Source organism: Podarcis liolepis (genome assembly GCF_965112155.1).
Source record: "Podarcis liolepis genome assembly, chromosome: 5".
Lineage (NCBI taxonomy): Eukaryota > Metazoa > Chordata > Lepidosauria > Squamata > Lacertidae > Podarcis > Podarcis liolepis.
The window spans coordinates 21,738,237-21,765,549 of record NC_139556.1 but is presented as its reverse complement, the minus strand read 5'-3'; the positions used below and the strand labels follow the sequence as shown (position 1 = coordinate 21,765,549).

The window sequence follows — 27,313 nt, the reverse complement described above, 5'->3', positions numbered from 1 at the left end:
ACTCTTTCTTGGCCTCTCAGTGGTGTCAAACAGTCAAATCCAATTGGCTGTATAATGTTACGACCATACACGATGTCATCCAACCAGGAAGAAGTAGGAGCCAGGGCACTGAACCTGCTCCATTGGGAACACAGAGAATGGCCCAAAGGGTGCTTACATGACGTTGTTTTTACTGCTATCCATAGGGGATTTTTTTCAGCTGGAGCTCACAAGCACTCATTCCTGGTACCTCTCAGATGTGTGCCATTGCTGTTCTAAGTTCTGCCAGGAAGAGTTGCTGTGCTCACTAGGACTGGCCACCTGAGCTGTCTTGTTTCTTTGAATAAAGAGTTAACTTCACTGACGCCATGTGAGTTCTTGCTAACCTGCTGCTGACAGGGGTGTGGCTGAGGAGAGTCCAGAGGAAAGAGAGTTTCAGAGGGCTGCATCTGACCCCTAAATCTGAGCTTCCTCACCCCGGAATCTGGTGTTCATCATGTACTGGCAATGGCCAAAGTTCTTCCATCTTGACTTTGTTAAATATAATTATTCCCCACCAAAATTCGAAAACAAGCCCCCAAGCCCAGTTCTAAAATGTGGATACTGTTGCACTCACAATGATGAGACTGTCATTTTATTATCTCATGCTCCATCATTTTTGTGAGTTTCGTTGTCAATGCGAGTATCCAACCAAGTGGTTTCCAAATGCCCCTTCTAGCCGGCTGTGGTCCCCTGCCCTGTTGTTGCTCCCTTCCCTTTCCCAAAACTTACCTAGCAGTGGAAGGAACAACAACAGTATCAGAGAGACTTCCATTCTTCCCTCCTTCCCTGATGTTTGGAATGTTGCTACAACAGCAATGCCCCAGGGTGTAAGGAAATACAGAGACACAAGGGACATGAATCCTCAATATGTCCATCAGGTACCCAGAAAACAACATCTCCTAGAATCCTCAGTGTCTAGAATGCTGCCATTGCCAAGCGGAAATGGAAGGGGGTTGTGGTATCCACCAATTGATTACAAGTTACGCTTGAACTTCCTTGGGGTTTGGTCTTTGCTCATAATTAGTTGAGAAGCAAACTTCAACCTCAAACTTTATGATGCCCCCCAACATTTCTGAACTTAGGCACCATGACTAAGGCCACCATAGATACATATAACAGAAACTAGAGCAACTGGCATTTCTTGACTCGATTGATCCTACAAAGAGATTGCTGCTCTTTCTCTGCACAATGGCCACCTTGCCCTGCCTGAGCAGGGAGAAGCATATTGCTGTTGCTAGGATACCCAAGGACTCATCCTCCAATCATCAACAATGGGAAGTTGCTGGATGCTGTGGGCTCTGCAGTTGCCTAGCAGCAGCAACAACTTGTTTTTCTTCATCCCCTGGACCTGACAGTAGCCAAGAAGATTGAAAGTGCCGGTCTACCAGAGGCGATATCTGTAGCATGCTGGGTAAGTAATGAGAAAGGGGGCAGTGAATGCTCTGAGACGAGTTGGTGCTGCAGAGTGCTCTTTTTAAAAGTAAGGAGGAAGGGGCAGTGGCAACACTGGATCATGCTCAGGAGACGGTGCAGAATAATGGCATGTGGTGCGCAGAGCATCCCTAATGGGTAAGGTTGGACTTGGCACTGTAACGAATTGCAATTAAGGCATTCAGCTGATCTTTCCCTCCTATCATCTTACAGAACTGACTCCCAGAGTAATTCCTCTCTCTTTCTCTTCTCTTCTGTTCTCTCTCTTTTAAATATAGAAACACAAATAAAACCTTATTCAATCAGGAAAGTATTCAAAACTCATAACAAATAATTGCTGCATGACAAAGTGAAATTGTTCTCCAAAGTGAGTCCCTCAACAGCAGTCTGTCTCCCCTCCTCCAACTTTCTTTCTTTTTTTACAGCCAAATAAAAGGAACAGATGTTAACAGACTTCTGCCAAAATTTCCATGAGCCCCATAGGCAGAGGGAGCAACTGAGTTGAGATGTCGCCATGGCAGAGTTTAATTCCAAAACTAATAAACAAACACAGGAAAACAATTAAAAAATGAAGTCCACAGGATGAATGCTGTGAAAATTGGCAGAGGGGATTTTTTTTTTTGCATCTTTTTTTTGTTTCAGCAATACCTTCCAAGGTCCTCTCTGTTATAATGCTTTGAAAAGAGAAATAATTATTGCTTTTTTCCCCCTGGATGAAATTCACTCTTACCTTTAGTGGAGATTTATAATTATTTCAAGGTGTTCTTTGCATAGCCAGTGGCTACTCAGCCTGATTGCTATGTTCTACCTCCACTGTTGGAGACTCTATGCTTCTGAATGCCAGTTTCTGGAAACCAGAGAAGGGGGGAGCATTCTTGGGCCTAGGTCCTGCTTGTGGGCTCCCCACACACATCTGGTTGACCACTGTGCAAACAGGAAGCTGGACTAGATGGGCTACTAGCTGGATCCAGCATGACTCTTTTTGATGCTCTTACGTTTTTAGAAATAACATGGCACCCTAGGTGGACCAGGGAAGAAGGGGTGAGGGAAGAGCTACATGTGACTCATGTGAGTGAAAAGTGGCATACAGTGGTACCTCAGGTTAAGTACTTAATTCGTTCCAGAGGTCCGTTCTTAACCTGAAACTGTTCTTAACCTGAAGCACCACTTTAGCTAATGGGGCCTCCTGCTGCTGTTGCGCCGCCAGAGCCCGATTTCTGTTCTTATCCTGAAGCAAAGTTCTTAACCTGAAGCACTATTTCTGGGTTAACAGAGTGTGTAACCTGAAGCATATGTAACCTGAAGCGTATGTAACCCGAGGTACCACTGTACAAATATAATAAATGAACATGAATGAATCGGGAACAAGGCGGTGAAGGAAGATTGACCTTGGAATCTGCTGCCCCAGTGAATCGCACTGCCTGAGGCAGTTACCTCACCTTGCCTCATAGGTGGACTGGCCCTTCACCCCCACCATCCTCTCTCTGTTGTGTCTGCACATGTGTATGTGTCCCATTAAACTTTAATTAGTTTAATGGTTAGCACATGTCCAGTGCGCTTCCGATGCCACAATGTCCCATTACAGCAGAGCATTTCGCACAGCGGCTCAAGAAGGGTTGGAGAGTCAGCATCTTTTCAATAAAGGAATCTTGGAGCAAGCGGTTTGGAACTCAAATAAAAGGTTTATTTACACAAAAACAAAAACCCTGGTGAAGAATCACACATTTCAGCAAACACGCCCCAAAAGAAAGGGGAAGAGGGGAAAAGGAGGGGCAAACACAGGAGTGAGTTGACTATTTATACAAACTCACATTCCTGGAAGCCTAACGACCTTCAGCTGCTCAGTGATTAGAGCGTCTTGACTAGAGCTTCTTAACCCTTTAATACCAACACCCCCTCTCGCTCGTAACACTGAGCTGTACCAACCTTAATTCAAATTTAAACCTGAACAGAAACATTTATGAGATTGCGGACTCAAAGCTTTTGTAAAACCGTCTGCGAGATTTTCTTGGCTTGGACAATACTTTAGTTCAATTAAACCTTGTTTTACACTTTGGCATACATTTTGATAACGGATATCCAAGTGTTTTGTGTGTGCCTTGAATTGACCTGATTTAGCTAGTTTAATACAAGGTTGATTGTCTTCCCACACTCTGATAGGTAGGGAACATTCTCCAAACAATTCTTGTACCAGTTGCTTATAAAATTCCAGTTCTCTACATACATCTGATAATGCATTGAACTCAGATTCAGTTGAACTTAAAGCTATAAGTGATTGTTTTCTTGATCTCCAACCAATTAGTGCATTTCCAAATTTTATCGCCATTCCTGACACTGATTTTCTATCTGGTCCAGCATCTGCCCAACTGCTGTCGGCCCAACATTCAAGTTGTGTGCTGCCCTCTGCTGATAGTTTTAAGCGAAACCTTTTGGTAGTTTGGAGATACCTTAAAACTCTTTTTACTCCTTGCCAGGCATGCATTGATGGTTTTTCAGCTTGTCTACACAGCATGTTGACAGCATATGTTATATCGGGCCGAGTCCACTGTGCAATGTGGAGTAGACTGCCTATCGCTGACTGGTAAACCCCGGGATTACAGAACTCTGCCTGTTGCTCAGTTTGAGCATCCTTTGTGTAACTTAACTCCATTGGGGTTTTAACACCAGCACAGTTGTCCATTTTAAACCTTTCCAGCAACTGCTGGATCTTAGCTTCTTGGCTGAGCCAATAGTTCCCATCTTCATCTTGCTGAATTTTAACTCCTAGATAAACAGATACATTGCCTAGTGATTTTATCTGAAACCTTTCTCCAAGCTTTGTGGCAAATTGTTGTGCAAGTTTATCGTCCTTTCCACTGTATAATAAATCGTCAACAAATATCAAGACTGCTTCTTGTTCACATCCCGAGCCTTTTAGATAAAGACACGCATCTGCTGCGCTCTTTCTGAACCCCATGCTCTCTAGAGCATCGTTTGAGCAGGAATTCCAATTACGGGCGGACTGTTTCAACCCATAAATGGATTTGTGTAGGCGCCAGACCTGGTTTGGCTTGTCTCCTTCAAAACCTGGTGGCGGCGTCATATAGACTTCCTCCTGTAAGTCTGCATTTAAATAAGCCACATTGACATCAAAATGAAACAGCTTATTTCCCTTCTTAGCTGAAGAGGCTAAAAGCATTCTTAATGACTCCGATCTTGAAGTAGGGGCATAAATTTGAGAATAGTGAACTCCTTTGCGCTGCAAAAAACCTTTTGCAACTAGTCGGGCTTTATATTGCAACTCCTCAGTAGTTGTGGGCTTTAAACGATATACCCATCGACAACCTACAGCTTGTTGCCCTTTTGGAAGCTCTGTACTTGTAAACACACCGAGAGACTTCATTGAAGCCATCTCTTTTTCCATTGCTTCCTGCCACTTTGCGGCTTCTGAGCTTGGAAGCTGTTGTACCTCCACATAGCTATCTGGCTCACACTGTGCCATATTTACGTATACACTTGTCACCTTAAACCGCTCTGGCGGCTTGCCCTTTGTGGCACGTTTTGACCTGCGCAATTGCTCCTCTTGTGCCCCCTCTGACCGTTGGCTGTCAGAATCTGTCTCAGACTTTATGTCTGGACGTGCCTCTAGGGATAAAGACCTCCGTTTAGATACCTCCCTTGGGCTTGGTGTTGCAGGCGACCTGCTTCGCTTTTGCTGTCTGCTAGGCCTAATGACTGGCGATGTTGGAACACTCTTAGATTCTGGCTTTTCTACCTTAGGAGAAGAACCTTGTGCCTGGTCAGAATCTGCATCTGAACCATGTGCACCGTCCCCTTCTGGCTCATCACCCTCTGGACTTTCTTTCTCAGCATAAATGCCTAAATCATCTCTCAAAATGTCAGGGTTAGCATGTAAGTGAGTCCATCCGGATTGCTCACAAAATTCAGCGCTCCTACTGAGGACCACTCTTGTAGTGTCCCCATCTGGGTTCACGAACCTCCAAGATTTGGCGTGTGGTTCGTACCCACAAAAGATGAGTTTCCTAGCCCTTGGACCTCCCTTTTTCCTTAACGCTTTTGGGATAAGTACATAGGCTTGAGATCCAAACACCCGAAAGTAATTAACTTTAGGCTTCTTCCCATACAAAGCAAAATATGGCGTAGTATCAATTACCGAATTATACACTCGGTTCAGAACATGAGTAGCCGTCTTCCAGGCTTCCGCCCAGTAACTTTGAGGAAGTTTAGCATCAAACAACATAGAGTTTGCCAACTCTTGCAGAACCCTGTTTTTACGTTCGGCCACACCTCCTTCTTGGGGGGAATAAGGTGTAGACAGACGATGCTTAATTCCCTTTTTCTTAAAGAAATTCTGCAACACAGACCCGGTAAATTCTAACCCTCTGTCTGTCTGAAAAGCAAGAACTCTAGTACCAAATTCAAGTTCTACTGCATGAACCCAATTTTTAACTGTTTCTGCAGCATCTGCTTTTGTTTTGAGAGGAAAAAACCATGTGACTTTTGTTTTGTCATCTGAAAGACACAGTGCATACCTCGAACCTCCCATGCTAGCAACAGGCATTGGGCCACATAGGTCCATATGCACAAGTTGGAATACTTTGTCAGATTTCCTATTTGAACTGGGATAGCTGCATCTATGAACCTTCGCCCTTTTGCATGCAGTACAATCCAAATACTTAGTACATTTGTTCAATTTGCACCCTTCTGATAATTCAGGTTGTCTTTTAACATACTGAAAATTAATATGTCCCAAACGGCGATGCCATAAATGAACACAAGAATTATGGGTAGGCGAGTTCACACAACCAGCATGAACCTGTTCAACTTCATCTGGACTTGTCTCAAAATAATATAACCCATTTCTGCATTTCACCTGCAAAAGAGATACGTTATTCTTTGAAATAGTGCAAACCCCATTTTCAAACACAGTTTTAAACCCATTTCTATCAAGTTCTGACACAGACAAAATACACCCCTTCATTCCCTTTAGCACGTAGGCATCAATTTCTGTTTGCAAACACTTCAAAAACACTGTGCCTACGGTCTCTAAGGAACGTTTAGTTGAATCTGCCATTGTCACAACTTTAAAGGTTTGCAAATGTCTGCAATTCTGCAAACGGACACTAGATGGCGCCACCAGGTGGTGAGATGCACCACTGTCGATCAACCAGCGTAGATTGCTGCCTTGGCCACGCCCTTGCATCAACGCCATTGCTGAAGCCATGTGCTGTGTGCTGTGGGAGTAGCCACGACCTCCTCCTCTTCTTCGACGTCCCCTGGAACTCCTTGTCTGGTAACTAGGGGTAACGGCCTTGGTGCTGTCTTGACCAGGTTCACGTGTACAATTCCTGATTAAATGGGAAGAGGAACCACAGCGAAAACAGTGTCTAGCTGCAAAAGCATTTACTGTGTTCTCAAACTCAGCATCCCCACTCTTAGGCACAGCATAACTCCCCTTTGAAGACAAACCTCTTTCTCTTTGCCTTTTATCCTGTTCATCTGCAAGTCGAGAAGAAATGTATTCAAGGGTTAATTCAGTTGAAGGCATAGCTTCCAAAGTTAAAGCTAGAGTCTCATAGCTTTTATCAAGAGAAGACAACAATATGTATGACTGCTGCTCCATAGAGAAAGGAATGCCTAGCTGTCTTAGTTGATTAAAGGCAGACACCATTTTGGCAATATGTTCTTTCACACACGCTCCCGGTTGGAGACGTAAATCAAACAAACATCTTGTAGCATGGATCTTGGCCCCCGCAGTGTTTCTGGAATTTAGCCGCTGCAGAACCGTCCAGACCTCATGCGTGTTCTTTAACTCAGAAACATAAGGCATTTGCTCTGGTCCCACTGCCAAAACTAGTAGACCTTGGGCTTTCCTGTCGCGTTTCTGAGAAGCTGCCGCTGCTGCTTTGTCTTCTGCAGACGCGTCTGCAGCTGCCTGTAAAGGCGGTGCTTCAGTACAACTCCACAACTCTTTTGCTTGCAACCAAACCCTTACTCTAGCCTTCCAATCTTGCCAATTTTTCCCATTGAGTCGCGTAAAAGGGACAGTAAAACTTTCCTGGGACTCTGCCATCCTCCCTGGGGCTTAGGAACGATACTCACAGACCTGTAGACCGTCTCCCAGCTGCTGAGGTGGCTCCTCGAGGAATAAGGCGTCTTCTAGCGAGTACAAACTGCGCAGTGCCTCTTTAAAACTTTTCCTAGGCACGTTGCAGGACTCAAGCTGCTTTGAAGGCTTTCGTTGTCAGCAACCGCTTCTGTCTTCGCTCCAGTCCTTTCATAAATCACTCTGAACTGCACTCCTTATCTCCTTCTTGACGTACAAACATCCATAACCTGTCCCATTAAACTTTAATTAGTTTAATGGTTAGCACATGTCCAGTGCGCTTCCGATGCCACAATGTCCCATTACAGCAGAGCATTTCGCACAGCGGCTCAAGAAGGGTTGGAGAGTCAGCATCTTTTCAATAAAGGAATCTTGGAGCAAGCGGTTTGGAACTCAAATAAAAGGTTTATTTACACAAAAACAAAAACCCTGGTGAAGAATCACACATTTCAGCAAACACGCCCCAAAAGAAAGGGGAAGAGGGGAAAAGGAGGGGCAAACACAGGAGTGAGTTGACTATTTATACAAACTCACATTCCTGGAAGCCTAACGACCTTCAGCTGCTCAGTGATTAGAGCGTCTTGACTAGAGCTTCTTAACCCTTTAATACCAACAGTATGGTGTCTCTAGAATAAAAAGTTGCACAGGATAAAGATCCCAAATGAATAAATAGAGTGGATGGTGACCATAGCTGTCAACTGTCCCTTATATGGCGGGAAACTCCCTTATCCCAGCACTGTTTCCCGCTGCTGTCCCAGATTGATGATGTCCTGTAAATTTCCCGGGTTTCAAAGGAAGCAGCTCCTCTCCCTGCCGGCCAGGGAGGAGGGAGGCTCCAACTGTCTTGCTTGGCTGCGTTGCTCACCCAATAAGGAGTCTAAGAACGACTGGGGGGTGGAGCTTGCATGCCTTGTGCCCGGCCGCATTGCCTGGGGATTCGCCTTTGCTCAGCACTTCCCAGCAGAGAGGTGACGGTGGTTTTCCTTGCTGCATCCCCTTTGCTGGGTTGCTGCGCTGTGGGAACCACCACTTGAGGCTTTGTTTGGCTGCTGGCTGGGCTTTCTGCCTTTGGCTCGGAGGGGCTCAGATGTTGAACATACCTGTGCCCGGAATCGGATGGATACGTCATCAACGGCCCACTCACCCTTGCCAAGGAAAAGGTCTGTCTGGAGCAGGGGCACATGGTGGGGGGAAAGAAAAGGCGATCTCGTCGGGGGGGGGCCTTTTGGATTTGTTTTGGAGGCTCCTTCGATTGACTGTTATGGGGGAAAAGAAAGGAGCTGGTTGACTAAAATGGTGGGGGATGATCTCGTGGCGAGGGGGTGTGTGTCTAGTTAATGCAAGCTGATCCCTTATTTTGGCTGCTGATCCCTTATTTTCAAATCTGTAAGTTGACAGCTATGATGGTGACCCTTAGAACTGGTGGTGCTACCGGCCACTCCCACCAGTCTGTTTCATACAAGCAAAACCTGCTGCTTTACTATAAGAGAAGTGGCCTTCGCTGCTAGTAATAGTCCTGAAATGTGGCAAAGGACTGTAAGAAGGGCTATGGCAATGAGGGAACTTGCCTCTAATTGCCCCAGGCTGTGCTTTCCAACCTATTCCTAGTCACTCCCTCCCTGTGCTTCCTTCCTTCCAGCTCTCTGTACAACTCACAATGAATGGAAATCAGTAAGCGGTTCCCTTTATTATTTCCTTCTCCATGTCTCTCCCCTGCCCCTCCAACTCCAGGCCACGTTTACTTGCCAAACAACACCCACTTTCTGTCCAATAGCGCTCTTGAGAGAAAATGGCCAAGTTGACTTGTAGGAAGCAGAACTGGCCATCAAACAGTGAGAGAGAATGGTGTTGAGCAAGGAAAGGATGAAGCAGATACAAATCACTGCCCCATGAGACTGCCATTATTTCACAGGCATGCGCGCTGAAGATCGGGCATTAAAGTTCATTCCTTCGGCCAGTAAAGGGTTGCAGAAATCAGCAAATGAGCCTGTGCAAAAATGAATGTGCTTGGTGCTTGGCGCATTCAAATTCAGATTCCCCTTCCCCTTTATGCAGTCATTCACTTCCTCACTTATCCCTTAATTCCTTTTTCTCTTTGCACACACAGACATTTGTGTACACATTTCATTCTCTTTCCTTTTTCTCGATATACACACCCACATTAATCTCTTTACACAATTAATGTTGTAATCTTCCTTTCTGTCCCTTGCAGCATAATCCTATGCATGTTTACTCAGAAGTATGTACTTTTAAGTTCAATGAGATTTTCTCCGGAGCAAGAATATATAGTACTGGGGAAAAACAGGGACAGTATCCCACATGTCTTTATTTTATTACATTTACATTCCAGCTAGGGTTAGAGGATAAGCAAACTGCTCAGATTCATACCTCTTGGTCTGGGACATACCGTATTTTTCGCCCCATAAGACGCACCGGCCCATAAGACGCACCTAGATTTTTTGGGGGGGAAATAAAGGAAAAAATTTTTATTTCCCCCCCAGGTGCGCTGCGCTACACCAGGAGCTTGGGGCGTGCGGAGCTCAGCGCGCCCCAAGCTTCTGCGTGCAGGCAAGGTCTCCGCTAGCGTGGGAGAGCCGGGCGCCTCTCCCAGGGCTAGCGGACTCCTGCCCTAATCCAGAAGCTTGGGGCAAGCTGAGGTGAGCGCGCCCCAAGCTTCTGCGTGCCGGCAAGCAGTCCGCTAGCCCTGGGAGAGCCGCGGGGCTCTCCCAGGGCTAGCGGATCGCTGCGCTATACCAGGAGCTTGGGGCGTGCTGAGCTCAGTGCGCCCCAAGCTTCTAGGTGCGCGCAAGCAGTCCGCTGCCGCCCCAAGCCTGGCGCACCCGGCAGGAGGTCCCACCGGGTGCGCGAGGCTTGGGGCGGCATCGGACTGCTTGCGCGCACCTAGAAGCTAGCAGTCCGCTGCCGCCCCAAGCCTGGCGCACCCGGTGGGACCTCCTGCGGGTGCGCCAGGCTTGGGGCGGCAGCGGACTGCTAGCTTCTAGGTGCGCGCAAGCAGTCCGCTGCCGCCCCAAGCCTCGCGCACCCCCTGCCGGGTGCGCCAGGCTTGGGGCGGCAGCGGACTGCTTGCGCTCACCTAGAGCGGGTGCGCTCACCTAGAGCGGGTGCGCCAGGCTTGGGGCGGCAGCGGACTGCTAGCTTCTAGGTGCGCGCAAGCAGTCCGCTGCCGCCCCAAGCCTGGCGCACCAGGAGGTCCCACCGGGTGCGCCAGGCTTGGGGCGGCAGCGGACTGCTTGCGCGCACCTAGAAGCTAGCAGTCCGCTGCCGCCCCAAGCCTGGCGCACCCGGTGGGACCTCCTGCGGGTGCGCCAGGCTTGGGGCGGCAGCGGACTGCTAGCTTCTAGGTGCGCGCAAGCAGTCCGCTGCCGCCCCAAGCCTCGCGCACCCCCTGCCGGGTGCGCCAGGCTTGGGGCGGCAGCGGACTGCTTGCGCTCACCTAGAAGCTAGCAGTCCGCTGCCGCCCCAAGCCTGGCGCACCCGGTGGGACCTCCTGCGGGTGCGCCAGGCTTGGGGCGGCAGCGGACTGCTAGCTTCTAGGTGAGCGCAAGCAGTCCGCTGCCGCCCCAAGCCTGGCGCACCCGGCAGGAGGTCCTACCGGGTGCGCCAGGCTTGGGGCGGCATCGGACTGCTTGCGCGCACCTAGAAGCTAGCAGTCCGCTGCCGCCCCAAGCCTGGCGCACCCGGTGGGACCTCCTGCGGGTGCGCCAGGCTTGGGGCGGCAGCGGACTGCTAGCTTCTAGGTGCGCGCAAGCAGTCCGCTGCCGCCCCAAGCCTCGCGCACCCCCTGCCGGGTGCGCCAGGCTTGGGGCGGCAGCGGACTGCTTGCGCTCACCTAGAAGCTAGCAGTCCGCTGCCGCCCCAAGCCTGGCGCACCCGGTGGGACCTCCTGCCGGGTGCACCAGGCTTGGGGCGGCAGCGGACTGCTAGCTTCTAGGTGCGCGCAAGCAGTCCGCTGCCGCCCCAAGCCTCGCGCACCCGGTAGGACCTCCTGCCGGGTGCGCCAGGCTTGGGGCGGCAGCGGACTGCTTGCGCGCACCTAGAAGCTAGAAGTCCGCTGCCGCCCCAAGCCTCGCGCACCCCCTGCCGGGTGCGCCAGGCTTGGGGCGGCAGCGGACTGCTTGCGCTCGCCTAGAAGCTAGCAGTCCGCTGCCGCCCCAAGCCTGGCGCACCCGGTGGGACCTCCTGCCGGGTGCACCAGGCTTGGGGCGGGAGCGGACTGCTAGCTTCTAGGTGCGCGCAAGCAGTCCGCTGCCGCCCCAAGCCTCGCGCACCCGGTAGGACCTCCTGCCGGGTGCGCCAGGCTTGGGGCGGCAGCGGACTGCTTGCGCGCACCTAGAAGCTAGAAGTCCGCTGCCGCCCCAAGCCTCGCGCACCCGGTGGGACCTCCTGCCGGGTGCGCGAGGCTTGCAGACACTCGCCCGAAGCAGGGGGAGCCCTCCCGAGGGCTCCCCGTGCTTCGGGCGACAGGCTGCCGCCCCAAGCCTCGCGCACCCGGTGGGACCTCCTGCCGAGGGCGCGAGGCTTGCAGCATTCGCCCCATAAGACGCACCCCCGGTTTCCTCTTCATTTCTGGAGAGGAAAAAGTGCGTCTTATGGGGCGAAAAATACGGTAACTATCATTCAGATATTGCGTTTCTTTGAATTTTACAAAACTGTATTCAGCTAAATATATATATATTAATGCCAAAATGCATTAGAAGTGTGTATATTAGGATAAAATACATTTAGAAATGCATACATTGCGATTAAATAGGAAGTTATATGTGAATTTTCATATAGGTTTTTCAAGTTAACATATTACCTGCTTAATACAGGGACGTGGTAGAATTGATTTATGAACAAATTCAATCAAAACTGACACAGGCTTGAAATAAACTGGTCCATTCATCCCTAATCCTATCTCTCCCCCCCCCCCCTGGCAAGAAAGTCATATACATGATGTGTGCCCCCTTTCCCCAGTTTATCCTCAGAACAATGCATTGAGGTAGGTTAAAGTAAAGGTAAAGGGACCCCTGACCATTAGGTCCAGTCGTGACCAACTCTGGGGTTGCAGCGCTCATCTCGCTTTATTGGCCGAGGGAGCCGGCATTTGTCCACAGACAGCTTCCGAGTCATGTGGCCAGCATGACTAAGCCACTTCTGGCGAACCAGAGCAGCACACGGAAATACTGTTTACCTTCCCACTGGAGTGGTACCTATTTATCTACTTGCACTTTGTGCTTTCGAACTGCTAGCTTGGCAGGAGCAGGGACCGAGGAACGGGAGCTCACCCTGTCGCGGGGATTTGAACCGCCGACCTTCTGATCAGCAAGTCCTAGGCTCTGTGGTTTAACCCACAGCGCCACCTGTGTCCCCTGAGGTAGGTTAGGTTAGGGTATATTACATAGACTTGAGGCGGGTGATTCTCACTATTTAGCCACTGTAGCTGAGTGGCATGATAGGGGAGGGGCAGAGAAGAGTTGATGACAAGGCTCCTGAGAGTGTGCAGTGGAGGCAGGATACTGGGGAGTGACCCAGGATAGGGGACCAGTGATTGATGGGGTTTGGCACTGCCTGCAAAGGCAGGGGGGAGGAGGGAGAGTCGGGGCAGTCCGAGGCAGAGGGAGGCACGCAGGAGGTGGCAGAGGAAGGGATGGTTCAGGTGAGGTATGGGTCAGTAGCTTCCCCACCTTCCCCACTTTTTCCTAGAACCAGGAGGGGCTTGAAACTGGAAGAGCAGCTTCGACTTTTGGGTAGGAGAATGTGCAGCCCTTTGGGGGAAGGTACATAAGGTACATAAGCTGGAAGAGAGGTGAGGTCTCCCTGTTGCTGCATCTGCTCCACAGGGTGGAGGACTAAGGGACAGCTGCCTTGTGCATACCCTCCAACATTTCTCCATGAAAATAGGGACGTCCCATTCCATAATGATAATTTTACTATTCATACCCCACACGTCGTACTGGCTTGCCTCAGCCACTCTGGGCAGCTTCAACATATATAAAAACGTGAAAAAACACACTATATATATATATATATATATATATATATATATATATATATATATCCCTTCCCTGTACAGGATTGCTGTACATTGGCTTGGGGGTTAGGTACCTCCATACCCTCCAATGAAAATAAGGTAAAGGTAAAGGGACCCCTGATCATTAGGTCCAGTCGCGGACGACTCTGGAGTTGCGGTGCTCATCTCGCTTTATTGGCCAAGGGAGCCGGTGTACAGCTTCCGGGTCATGTGGCCAGCATGACTAAGCCACTTCTGGCGAACCAGAGCAGTGCACGGAAATGTTGTTTACCTTCCCGCCGGAGCGGTACCTATTTGGTATCTACTTGCACTTTGACGTGCTTTCGAATTGCTAGGTTGGCAGGAGCTGGGACTGAACAATGGGAGCTCATCCTGTCGTGGGGATTCAAACCGCCGACCTTCTGATTGGCAAGTCCTAGCTCTGTGCACAGCACCACCCGCGTCCGTCTTAATGAAAATAGGGACATCCTAAGAAATAGTGGGACATTCCGGGATCAAGTCAGAAACTGGCACAGCTTCTCTACATCAGGGACTTCCCTGGAAAATAGGGACACTTGGGGGGGGGGGCATGCAAAGTAACGCAGGAGTTGCTGCAAGTGCTTCTTTTGTCAATAAAGACTTTGCTATCAAATGTGTACCTTCCTTAGCTGGGGTGGCTCAGCGCATGCATGGAAACAGTTCATAATAACCAGTCAAGCTTCCCCACAACACCCACTCAAACGAAAAGAAAGAGAACGATTCATCATCTCTAATGGGAACTGTACAAGTACAGCTTCATTTCATTCACGGATCTGTAGACAAGCCTGGAAATCTAACAATGGCACAGACGGTTCTTGGTGTCTGCAGAGACAGCCTTTACATGCAGACATTTGACACACTTGAAGGGAGTCTATGCGAGAAATGAAGTGGTTGCGCCCTCGAGCTCTGTGCCTGCTCCTTCCCATTCCCCTCGACACGCACACACCTCAAACCAGATGTTCTCCACCCTCACTGATACCCTTTTGCCTCCCCTTCCCGCAAACTGCATCCTGTTTCAGTGTTTACTATCCATATGGGCAAAACACACACACACATAAATACTAGACATAAATCTTTATATATACAGCATAATATCGAGATCTCTCCAAGGAAGGCATCCTGTTAGCCTCTAAATCTATTTCTTTTAATCTAATCTTCATCTGTAATGGTTTTTCTGGCTGCAACCCGAACGGAAACATCTTGGCAGGTGGGAAAGAATGAAAACATTCGAGGTTTGTTTCGAAAGGTTTTCCCAGGGAAGGCTGGCGTTTCTAGTTTCCACCAGCATGGCAGCACCTGCAAAGCCCATGAAATACGGCAGGCGCCTGGGACTTGACCCTGCGATGCGAGCCAAGAATCATACAGATGGGAACTCACTAAAACCCGAACATAAAGATGTCAGGAGCACCTTAAAACCATTTAAAAATGGCAGGATTGAGAGCTGGATTAGATACAATAGCAGGCAATCAGATGGGGGAAGGGACAGGAAGCTTTTTAAAAGCAAAAATGGGGTGTGCAGAAGTAGGGAGATGCGCCCTTTTCACCCCCAAGAGAAAATGCATGGAGCTGAGTTCTAATAATAATAATAATAATTTTATTATTTATACCCCATGCATCTGACTGGGTTTCCCCAGCCACTCTGGGTGGCTTACAGCACATAAAAAATTGTAAAACATTAGACATTTAAAATTTCCCAATACACGGTTGCCTTCAGGTGTCTTCTAAAAGTCAGATAGTTCTTTATTTCCTTGACATCTGATGGGAGGGCGTTCCATAGGGAAGGTGCCACTACTGAGAAGGCCCTCTGCCTGGTTCCCTGTAACCTCACTTCTCACATTGAGGGAACTGCCAGAAGACCCTTGGAGCTCGACCTCAGTGTCCAGGCTGAATGAACAGGGTGGAGACGCTACTTCAGGTACATTTTTACTTTATAGGAGTGGTGCGAATGTTTCTCTTACCTGGCTCTGACCCACATCACTCGTGTCCTGTTAGATTGGGGGAGATCACAAGGGAGCTGCTGATAATTCATCAAATGCCAGTGTCACTCCACACAGAGGAAGGTTGTGGTGATGGGGTAGGATGTAAACATGCTGTTTTCCTCCCCCCTTTGCATCAGCTGGATCCATAAGAGAAGCAGCATCTACACATCTGCAAGTATTGGAAGAAATTGTTTAGGGTCTGCATTGGCTCCAAACATCAATTCCCCACGTGTCCCAATGGTCTTACTCAAAGCTTTTTTCTGGGGGGGGGTGCATACCCCTAAACATTTTGTGAATCTAAGTTTGGCCTCATTGAGGGGTAATATTTCAATATGAGTAGGAAAATAAGAGTACCCCTAAACATTTTTTATGGGGGAAAGCACTGCTCTTTCTGCTCCACAGGGTTACTCTGAGAAGAAACTAGGTGCACAGGTCAAAAGTAGTTTGCATGCTAACATGCGGCATCAACAGAGCAGGCCAGATCCAGCACCCAGTGGCCTTACTAAATGTTAAATAAGCAACAGTGAAATTGATATTTCCCATGAATAAGTAGTCCTTCATAGAAAAAAGGTCCCCCACTCCTGTATTAAAAGCTCTATCAGGCCAACTCCACCATTCTCTCCCCACCAACTAGCCCCCTTGACTTCCCATCAATTCTGGAAGTTACAGAGCAATAGTCCTTGTGGGGCCATTTTGTCGGTTTTTAGTAATTTTAGTTAAAGAATAAAAGCAGAATTCCCTGGATGCCTTGATCCACATTTGGGGCAAGTCCTTTTTTGGTGAGAGAGACCCAGCAGGGATTTAAAATCACAAAACACGCAGCAAAGTAAAGCATGGAAATATAGACTGTTAGGGCTTTAAAATATTCCCTTCTAAGTTTCTTTCAAAGTTTTCCATTTCCCTTAGCGTGGAAAGAGAAGAACTCTTCAAAGGTCAGATTAGTGTGCTTTTCCATACAGTAGCCAAAAAGACAGGCAGTATAACTTAGTTTCAAAAATGGTAAGGGTTTCTAAATTATTTGCATAGAAACACAAAGATGGCTTGCTAAAACCATGCGGTCTGGGCTTGGAGCAACCAGCACAGAAAACCTTACTGGTTGGTTCACATGATGGGAAAGTGGGAGAACAAAGAATTTGGTAACCCTTCCTCCCACGGTGAGGGTGTGTGACTTAGCTAAGCCTGGCAGGACAGCTTACTCTATGGTCTTAACCCCTTCATGCATTAAATAGAAGCATGTTGGTTATATGAGGCCCAAAGAATCCTGGGAACTGTAGTTTATTCCTTGCAGCACACTTCACAAACTACTGTTCCTAGGATTCTTGAGGTCCATGCTTTAAATGCATGGTGTCTATAAACGTTTCATAGCTCTTGTTGACCACTGCACATGATCAGTTCTTGCTAGGCTGCTTGGGGAAGGGTTGCAAATTTTGATGTTTTGGGGAGGGTGGCATTCACCATCTGAATTCATTATCGCAGGGTGTTGTTACTTAGATTATAATTCAGGGTGTGTGTTCTGTAACTGTACATCCCTTCTTGCTTGATGGTCCCAACTCTATTATAGAGCTCAACCATTCAGAATAAGTTCGGTTTTGCAGCAAAACACATTGGTCCATGAAACATGGATGTTGATTGTCCTCAATATTAAAGATTAACTTTTTTTTTTATTTAAAAATTGGGCACAATCTAGCTAAAGGGAAGCAATTTCCAGCCCCATTGTTTTCATTGCACGAAATATATGTATTTGCTGAACTTTCCACTTGAAAACATTGAGCCTATATAACTCCAGCAGGATTGTGCCTGGAATTTTCTTTTAAGGTTAGAAAGTTGGGACATAATGTGTTAAATGACGTGTGATGACCGGACATAAAGCAGCATCCCAGTCCAAGGATTTTCAGTCAAGCTTCTCTAATTGCGAGTGACAGAGATAAATTTTGCTGTTGTTCTCCTCTCCGCCACTGAAGCATATTCTCCCTCTAGGTATGAACATTGTGGTCAGTGTCAGAATCATCCACCTCTGCTTGCGAGATGACTTCTAGCTTTCCCTCTGAATCAGGGACACAGCAATTAAGTGGGGAGCTGTGCTAGTTTTCTCGTGGAAATAGAACAGAGCTTTTTTCAACCGGCTTTTTGCCGGCATTTATTGCTGTTGTTGTTTAGTCGTTTCCGACTCTTCGTGACCCCATGGACCAGAGCACACTAGGCACTCCTGTCTTCCACTGCCTCCCGCAGTTTGGTCAAACTCATGTTGGTAGCTTCGAGAACACTGTCCAGCCATCTCGTCCTCTGTCATCCCCTTCTCCTTGTGCCCTCCATCTTTCCCAACATCAGGGTCTTTTCCAGGGAGTCTTCTCTTCTCATGAGGTGGCCAAAGTATTGGAGTCTCAGCTTCAGGATCTGTCCTTCCTGTGAGCACTCAGTGCTGATTTCCTTAAGAATGGAGAGGTTTGATCTTCTTGCAGTCCATGGCACTCTCAAGAGTCTCCTCCAGCACCATAATTCAAAAGCATCAATTCTTCAGCGATCAGCCTTCTTTATGGTCCACCTCTCACTTCCATACATCACTATTGGGAAAATCATAGTTTTAACTATATGGACCTTTGTTGGCAAGGTGATGTCTCTGCTTTTTAAGGTGCTGTCTCCATGGACAAAGGCAACAGGCCGGCATTTATACCAGCATTCTAATATAAGCCTGGTTTGTATGTTGCCTTCAAAGTTTAATCGGAGACAAAGTTCATCTCTCCCCAGCTCACTAAATGAAAAAGGAGATGTCAACACATTGACATGGATGTTCCCCTTCTGGTGCAATGCTGGAGAACCTGTGATCCCCCAGAAGTGTAGGTCATCCAGGACCAGTGTTATTTGGTCCTGGTGGCCTCTCCCAGTCACCAGTCTTGCTGCCACATTCTGGATTAGTTGTAGTTTCCAAGTCACCTTCAGAGGTAGCCCCACGTAGAGCGCATTGCAATTCTAGAAATGACCACAGCATGTATCAGAGCAAGGATGTGGAGAAGCAGTAGGCAGAAGAGCAGTCAGGCAGAACAAGATATGGGTACTATACAAAGTCTGGCTATTGGCCAAGCAAAAAGCCAGGTCTGGTTTGGAAGCATTTGTAAGGCCTGGTGAATAAGAACTAATGTAGGGAATACTGCAGTCAGCAGCAGTGTCTGGATGGAAATTGTTAAAAATGTCCAGGAAAATACGGATGTATGGCAGCCCATGCTATTTTTGCTGATTTTCCATTAAAAAATAGCTCAAAAATGCAATTATTGCTTTTTTGCAATTTTGCTCAGAAAGCACAACAACTCCCTAAACTGTATAGAAACTTATTGATGTATGCTACTACAGCAGCAAGGACGTTACTCGCCCCAAAATGGAAAGAAGCAGAAGTCCCAGTAAAGGAAGAATAGATACAAAAACTTATGGAATATGCAGAAATGGTGGAACTTTCCAGAAGAATAAGAAATCAAGATAAAAAACTTTTTTTACTGAATATTTACAAATGAACTGTAAACATATAAGAACATTGGCACGATTATTGCAATAATCTGCTGTTTTATAAGAGTATATATTTAAAGTAGATGAATAAATGAGCAAATTAAGTTAATTTGGATACGCAGAAATATTAAAAAATTAATTTAAGGAAACACAGAAATCGGGGGAAGGAAGTCAAGTTGTGAAATGTTAAAATGATTGTAAAAGTGAAATGTATAGAACTGAAAAGCATTTTTTTAATAAAAAAGCACACAATTTTTAAAAAGCTCAACAACTTTGCCAAAGAAAGCTCAACAACTTTTCTGTCCAGATTTTTACTGTTTGAAGCATGGCAACCCTGTAATAAGGTGGGATAGAAACACCAACTATAACAGTGTCTTATCCTGTTTCGACATTGATAGCACTAGCTAAGTGGGGCTTTTTAATATACCAGGGTACACCAGCTTGAATCATAAAACAAGTAAAGGTAGATATACCACTATCAGAATGGATATGGGGAAGCTTTCGGGATCAGTGTATTTGAGCAGGATCCAAAAATAATAATACCTAAGATTTGGGTTATGTACAGGTCAGATATCCCTTTGTTAGTACCAGTAACAAATGGAGCTAGAGTTCAGAAAACAAAGAATTAGACTTTAATAACTGAACAAGAGGCAGTATTACCAAGTTCAAAGTCTTTATTTTTTAGGAATATAATCTTATCACATGATCCGTTGAAACAACAAAATCCCAATGCTCAGCTACCATTGTTTCAGTATTTAAAATTAGGAACGACTGTTGATATCCAAGTAGGTCATATTCAGAAGTGCGTACAAACTTAATAGCGTTTAGCTTATTTTTTTGTTGCCATATTGTTAATATTGTTTTATAGTTTATAAATTCCTTATTGGTTTGTTAATCATATAATATGACTTGCATGTTCAGACCTTTAAACCTCCCCCTTAAATAAATTCAGACAGGACTCAAAATTTGGTTTGGTTTTTGGCAGAATTTAGGCCACAACTTTATTGATCACAGCAAGTGAGTGGTTGCATAGGCTCTGGTTTAACTAGCTCCCTGCACCGTTGCAGGTAGCACTGACCCAGGGCACCCCCAGAGGTCAGCCTAGGGTGAACACCTGGATAAGAGGAAAGCACAACCCCCTCACAGGGGTTGACCAAACCATCAAGTCTCTGGATTCCTTTAACAGAATACCCTCCACATAGGGATCCCTATCACCTGAACCAGATCCTATCCGCAACCTTACAAGTTGTGACGATTTGCTATGTGGCAGTCAAAACCCAAACAGCCAGCCAAGCGGGGAAAATTCCTGCCGTGCCCCTGCCCCAATGACAGACGACACACGATGTCATAGCAAGGTCAAGCGCACAGCTCTAAATACAGGGAGATGTGGGCGGGTGTTCCGAAGCATGCACTGAAAGAAGAAGTTCTGGGTCACGTGCATAGGTATATATAGGTCCCTGGATCCATTTAGCTTGCATCCCATTGGCCTGATTACACCCAGCATCAAGGGACCTACAATTGGGTGTTGTGGCTATCCCATCTTACCCACCCACAACACAGGGTTTGGTTGCCAGGTCTCACCGCAACACATGCCCTCTTTAAGGGAGGACCCGATTTATACAGTAATTATGATCTTTAGCTTGTTTTCTTAGCTGCTGGTTTGCTAACATTGTAATTGTTTTACTGGTGATTTATTCATTATATTATATGATTTACGCTGTTCTTATGAACTTCTACTATGTTCTTATAATGTGAACCACCCTGAGATCTTTGCATGAAGGGCAGCATGAAAATTTAATAAGTAATAAATATATATTCAGAAGAGACCAATTGGAATTCATGACTTAAGTTCATTGATTTTAATGGATGAGTATAAGTAACGCTGGATATCACTCTACATTCAGAACATTGCAAGAGAAATAAATGCAAAGAGGCATTAGCACTTTCTGAAAAGCTACCATACTAGAGAAAGACAAAGGGCTGCTGTCTAAAATATACAAAATACTGTCGGACCCAACTAATCCAAAAGACTGTAAAATGAAACTGGGAAAGATAATTGAATATTGCAGTAACGGAAGACAAGTGGAACTATGTATATGCGAAACAAACAAACATCTGGCAGATGTTGCATCAATGGAGAATTTCTATAAAATATTGTATAGATAGTATTACAAACCAGTATGAATAGCAAGTATGTCTTCAAATCTGTCAAATAAATGCTGGAGAGGTAACAGAGGAAGAGGCTTATTAGCTCACATCTGGCAGGAACGCCCTCAGGTCAAAAAATATTGGTCAGACATCAGAAGCAGTATCAGAGATATAGTGCGATATATGATTCAATTGAATCCCTCAACCATTTTACTGGGAAGGATGAAAGGACAACAGGAAAGAGCATGTTTTGTGTGTTGTAAATATGCGAACTGCAGCCTTTATGTTATTAGCCAAAGAGTGGAAAGAGGCTCTTACCATCTATTGGTCAATAAAGGACTGACATGTGGAATATCATTTTTTATCAAGAAGATGATGGCCTGTAAATAAATAAATAAGTGTGTTGGGAAAGGAAGAAATAATTGTCTAGACACTTTCAAGGAAACTGCTCATCCCTTTGTACAATTTTGGAATGGAGACTGGCCAACAGAATCCACTCCTGTGGACGTCTTTACAATCAGATTGGAGTGAATATATTTGTAATGATTTAAATATGTGACCTCCCCCCCCCCTGCCTTGGTCTCTTTTTTGCTGGAGTGGCAAATGTGATATGAAGCCAAGAAATCCGAATCCTTGTATAAATTTTAAATTGGAACCTTTCCTCACTTTCTGTGTAAATAATCTGATACACTTTTCATACTTCTCTCATTTTATCGGGGTGGGTGGGGGTGGGGAATCAAATGAACTGCCATATTGGGACATGGAAGAAGAATGCTACCTCTTCCCCCTTCCCCCTGAAGCAGGGATGGTGAATCAGGTATTGTTGGACTCCAATTCCCGTTAGGACCCGTCAATTTGGCCAATGGCTAGGGATGATGGGAGTTGTAGTCCTGCAACCTCTGAAGGGATGTAAGTTCCACATCCCTGGTGTTCAGTACTACTACTACTACTACTACTACTATTTATACCCCACCCTTCTGGCTGGGTTTCTCCAGCCACTCTGGGCAACTCCCAACAGAATATCAACAATAATAACAATAAAAGCGATAAAACATCAAACATTAAAAACTTCCCTAAACAGGGCTGCCTTCGGACATCTTCTAAAAGTCAGATAGTTGTTTATTTCTTTGTCATCTGGTAGGAGGGTGTTCCACAGGGTGGTTGCCACTACCGAGAAGGTCCTCTGCCTGTTACTGAATATTTATGTCCCCCCACCCAAGAGTGCGGCTCTGGAGGTCTCCACTTTACAGTGATCCTCCTCTGTTTAGGGAAGCTTTTAATGTTTAATAGATTATTGTATTTTAATATTTTGTTGGAAGCCGCCCAGAGTGGCTGGGGAAACCCAGCCAGATGGGCAGGGTATAAATAATAAATTATTATTATTATTATTATTATTATTATTATTATTATTATTATTACTACTACTACTACTACTACTACTACTACTACTACTTACATGTTGCATCCAGAGGGCCAGAACTCTTAGAAATAAGAACCTGGACTCCAGGACTCTTATGTTTACTAGATGAGCAGGTTTATTTTAGAGTTCTGTAACGTAAAACCTAGTGTTCTTTTCCCCAGAGTTCCTCTTACCACTGTCTGCTTACTGGAAGTCTGTGGTGGACTGCTTTGTGCTAAGCCCAGAAAAACTGGAACCCTGTTCTGGATCATGGAATGGACGTACAATAAACATGTCAACACCTGAAGAAGCCATGTCAGCAAAAAAACCTCCCAGATTTGAACATAGGTAGGCATTTGATGAATCAGGCAAACACGTGAATTCACCTTGAGCTGCACTTCACAAGCCAGGGAGAAGGAAAACCCAGGGAATGTGGCTCTCAGGCAGACTTTACACTCAACTCTTCTCATTTCTATAAATGAAGCACTGAATTACACTTCGACTTTTGTCAAGTCGGGAGACCTACAGAGTAGCCTGGCACATTAAAGATAATGCTAGAGACCAGCTTTCAAACGTCAGAAAATAGCTCCAAAGACCAAAGAAGCGGTGAGTGCATGGAAAGCATCCACGATGATTTCCCATGAGGCGTTTGTGTTTCAATAACAATATTAAAGGATTTGGAAGCAAGTTGGGAAACAACTACTTTTGTTATGAAGCCATCAATTATGAGTCATACGCTTCATGGAAAGAAAAACAGCCAGATATTCAAAGACGAGCAATGTTTTCAAGTAAATACAGAGGCACCAAAAAAGAGAAGAGGAGGAAACCAGGCAGGATTATTGCAGGATTTTAAGATTGTTGTGTGTTTGTTTGGTTTTTTTAAAAAAAGAAGAAGGCTGGAACGGCTTCCTTTTCAGGCCTAGTGGAGGTAAAACGGTCTGTTTCTGACCCATATGCTGTAGTTTGGCTAAAGAAGCAGTACAGGGAGATCCCAGAACTTCTTGGTTCTATTCCTGATGAATTATGTGGTGTGCTGTGTCGTTCCTCAACACATTTCTTCACAGTCACAGTTTGCCTTCTGCGAAACACACACGCACACACACAGTGCAGTGCAGTGCCTTGATCTCACCTTCTTTTGTATTGATTAAAATTCAGCCTCAGACACCACAAAAGCAAAATAAATCTCTTAATCAGTGTGGGTTTGCAATATTGTGATTCAGCTGTTATGTGCCTGGCTTAAATTTTCTATTTACTTTTGGCCTATAGATGTGACCACCCAGCAGCCAACTGCCTCTAGCCCAGTAAAAAGGAGCTGTGCTGTCAATGATCTTCTTCCAAATTTTGCTCTTAGAGACTCAGAGGTTCCGTGGAAGCTGACCAGAGCTTGCTCAATGAAAAATTCAGCAACGGTAAGCAAGCTTCTCTGAAAAAGGCCTTGGCCCCCACTGCTGGACTTCCTTTGCAATGTGCAGCCATGAAGGTGTGTTGGATGAACACACATTCAGTTGAGTTGAGGCAATGCTCATGTCTAGGTTGCCCGGCCTGTGCCTTGCATAAAACACCATAACAAAGCCCACTGCAAAGCCAGATCTACGACAACAGATCAACCAAAAGGCTCAGTTGCAAAGATGATAGAAGCAAGACGAAGGCCAAATCTATGTTTGACGAGGAATGTGAGGGACATGGAGCAGCTGCAGAGATGGGTATCCTGTAAGGGACCAAGGGCTCACCAAGAGCATTTGATGGATGGATGGATGGATGGATGGATGGATGGATGGATGGATGGATTGACTGAAATATTTTACATTTGATTTTACAAGTACATACCGTATTTTTCGCCCCATAGGACGCACCGGCCCATAGGACGCACCTAGGTTTTTTTGGGGGGGGGAATAAAGAAAAAAAATTATTTTCCCCCCAGGTGCGGGGCTGGGGCGGGGAAGCCTGAGCTTCCCCCGACCCCAGCCCCCAGAACAGGCTGCTATCCGCAAGCCGTGGGAGAGCCACTCAACTTTGCGCGGTTCTCCCACGGCTAGCGGAGGGCTGCGCGAAGCCCAAAGCTTGGGGCGTGCTGAGCTCAGCGCGCCCCAAGCTTCTGGGTGCAGGCAAGCTCTCCGCTAGCCGTGGGAGAGCTGTGTCTCCCATGGCTAGTGTATAGCTTCCTGAAGCCTGGAGAGCAAGAGGGGTCGGTGCGCACCGACCCCCCTCGCTCTCCAGGCTTCAGCGAAAGCCTGCATTCGCTCCATAGGACGCACACACATTTCCCCTTCATTTTTGTAGGGGGGGAAAGTGCGTCCTATAGGGGGGAAAATACGGTAATTACAACAATACAACCATTCACATCCACATTTACAGATTCCTCAGAATCTCTGGACTTCCCACCTCCTCTCCATGGGTCCTATTATTAAACCTTTTCTACTGCATCTTTTCCAATAATCTTTCTTTTATATAACATCATTGTCTCCATAGCACTTGCTAGATTACAAGTGTTATTGCAATCCTGCTAATGTTTCCATCTGTTTACAGTGGTCTCCAAGATAAATTATAATTTTCCCTCATTCTTTATTAAAGTTTTGGTCTTCTCGGTTCCTGAGCTTTCCGGTCAGTTTTGCCAGTTCAGCATAGTCCTACAGTTTAATTTGTCATTCTTATCTGGTAGGGACTTCATCTTCTTTCCATCTCTGGGCTAGTAACATTCAAGCAGCTGTTGTCCTACAGCAGTAAATGTTTAAATCAACTATTGTAACTGTAGGTCAGAGAGCTGGAAAACCTTGTCCAAGCCTAAGCAATTCTAACAGGGTTTCCTATGCTTAAACCTTCCATGATCAGTGCTTGTTCTCAGCCTCTAGAAAAAGAGACTCAACAGTTTTCCTGATTGAGGACCAAATCACATGGTCATTGAGGGCATGGTGGACCAGTTTCCCCCCCTTAAATCATAAGTTTAAGTTTAATTTTTTTATTATATCATAAGTTAATAACATCCGTGCGGCTTTCGTCATATACATCAAAAGTCTTTTCTGCTTCCTTGAAATATCAGCACCTATAATTCCTAATAAAAAAGCCTCTTGGTTTTTTTTACAAATGTTAATTTAAGCATTTTCCCCATCTTATTACATATAATTTCCCAGAATGTTTTTATTACGTTACAAGAACACCACATATGGTAAAAGGTGCCTTCTTTTTTTATATATACTTCCCACAGATATTTGTACCTGTCTTATACATTTTTGCTAACTTGCTGGGAGTCAGTCATCAAGAGCATATTTAATGCAGGCTTCCAGCATAAAATGAGGGAAAGGTGTAGAACTCAAGGCTACCGTGTAGGCAGGAAGAACTTCTGTCTCTGCAAGACAGCTGCTGTGTGTGAATGAGCCCAGTAGTTGGCAGCGTGGGGAGAGAAACTGGAGGTGGAACACTGCAATAAATGTGAGGGGTTTGGGAGGTGGGACTTGGTTAGCAGCCTCTGAGACTGATGGGTTAAGAAATCAACCTGGGGGGTTTTGGTTTTGGTTACCATTGAACTTGGGCAAAGAGCCAGACATTTGGTTGGAAGCACTAGTGCCAATTCTAGGGGGCCCTGGGAGCCTGGGTACCCACAAAAAGATTGCTCAGCACCCACACCACGGGGCCTCCAATGTGACTTCCAGGGCTCCCAGGCACCTCTGCAGCATGTGCGACGTAACGTGACGTCATGTCGTGTTACGTCATGGTGCCCCTGGTTGGAAGGGAAACCTCCCAAGGAAGATCCATGATGAAGAGCCATGGTTGTCCCTGAAGCAAGGGCACACTAACCCCTTACCAATAAGAAATACTGTATTTTTCCGTCTATAAGACACCCCCACGTATAAGACACCCCCTATTTTGGGGGACTCCAATTTAAGAAAATGGGGAAAGATACTATCTGTGTATAAGATGAGCCCAGATTTTATACACGGAAAAGTACGGTAGATTTTAGTGGTTTTCACAGAATTGTGTCCATTCACATTCTCAGCCTATTTTGCTGTGCGCCTCCCATCTCCTCCCTGATATTACAGTGAAGATACTGTCAGGAGCTCGTCCTACTCTCGAGTAGGACCCTGGCATGTTCCCTCCCTCCTGGTCGATCGTTTGGGAGCTTCAAAAGCTTTCTTCTGCCCGAACATCACAGCGACTGATGCCAACAGACATCGGCACACTTAGGGATCTGCAGAGTCTTTGCAGTTTGCGTAACAGACCTCAGCCACTCAGCATTTTGGCTAATCTACTTTATTTACATATAAACACACACGGAGCACTGCAACATGGCTCCCTCTCTCTGTAGCATCAGACAGCAAAGAGAAAGAACAAAGGACAATAGTCCCACTTCATTGAACACAGTAACACAAACATCCTGTCTCCATCACTTCCCACTCTGTGGAGTCAAAACATACACCATCATGTAATAGACAACAACCCCATGACTGCAATCATGGAGCAGGAATTCTAACAGATACAATGACATGGAGGGGAAGCATAGGCATGGAAAGTTGAAGGTTGGTGCAGAGCAGGGCTGCAGAATAGAAAATAGAAGTGGCTTCAGAAATGGTGTTGGGGAGGTGAGCGTAGTTTATATAATAGAACAGGTGATGAACAGAGCAAGAAGGAGTGCAGCCCCTGATGATGACGACGACGACGATGATGATGATAGTTAACTTTATACAGAA

At 46.2% G+C, this 27,313-nt stretch overlaps 1 protein-coding gene across 2 annotated transcripts in view; it reads left to right on the top strand.

Annotated features, from left to right (window-relative positions):
• The first annotated feature begins 1,328 nt into the window (after nt 1–1,328).
• LOC310706601 (uncharacterized protein) overlaps nt 1,329–27,313 on the top strand; it is a 52,773-nt gene continuing 26,788 nt past the window's right edge. For both annotated transcript variants that reach the window (XM_083502913.1, XM_083502914.1), the window contains exons 1-3: nt 1,329–1,432; nt 22,814–22,979; nt 23,983–24,040. In XM_083502913.1, coding sequence (XP_083359039.1) covers nt 1,426–1,432; nt 22,814–22,979; nt 23,983–24,040 — 231 coding nt within the window. In that variant the 5' untranslated portion in view covers nt 1,329–1,425. The remainder of the gene's footprint in view (nt 1,433–22,813; nt 22,980–23,982; nt 24,041–27,313) is intronic.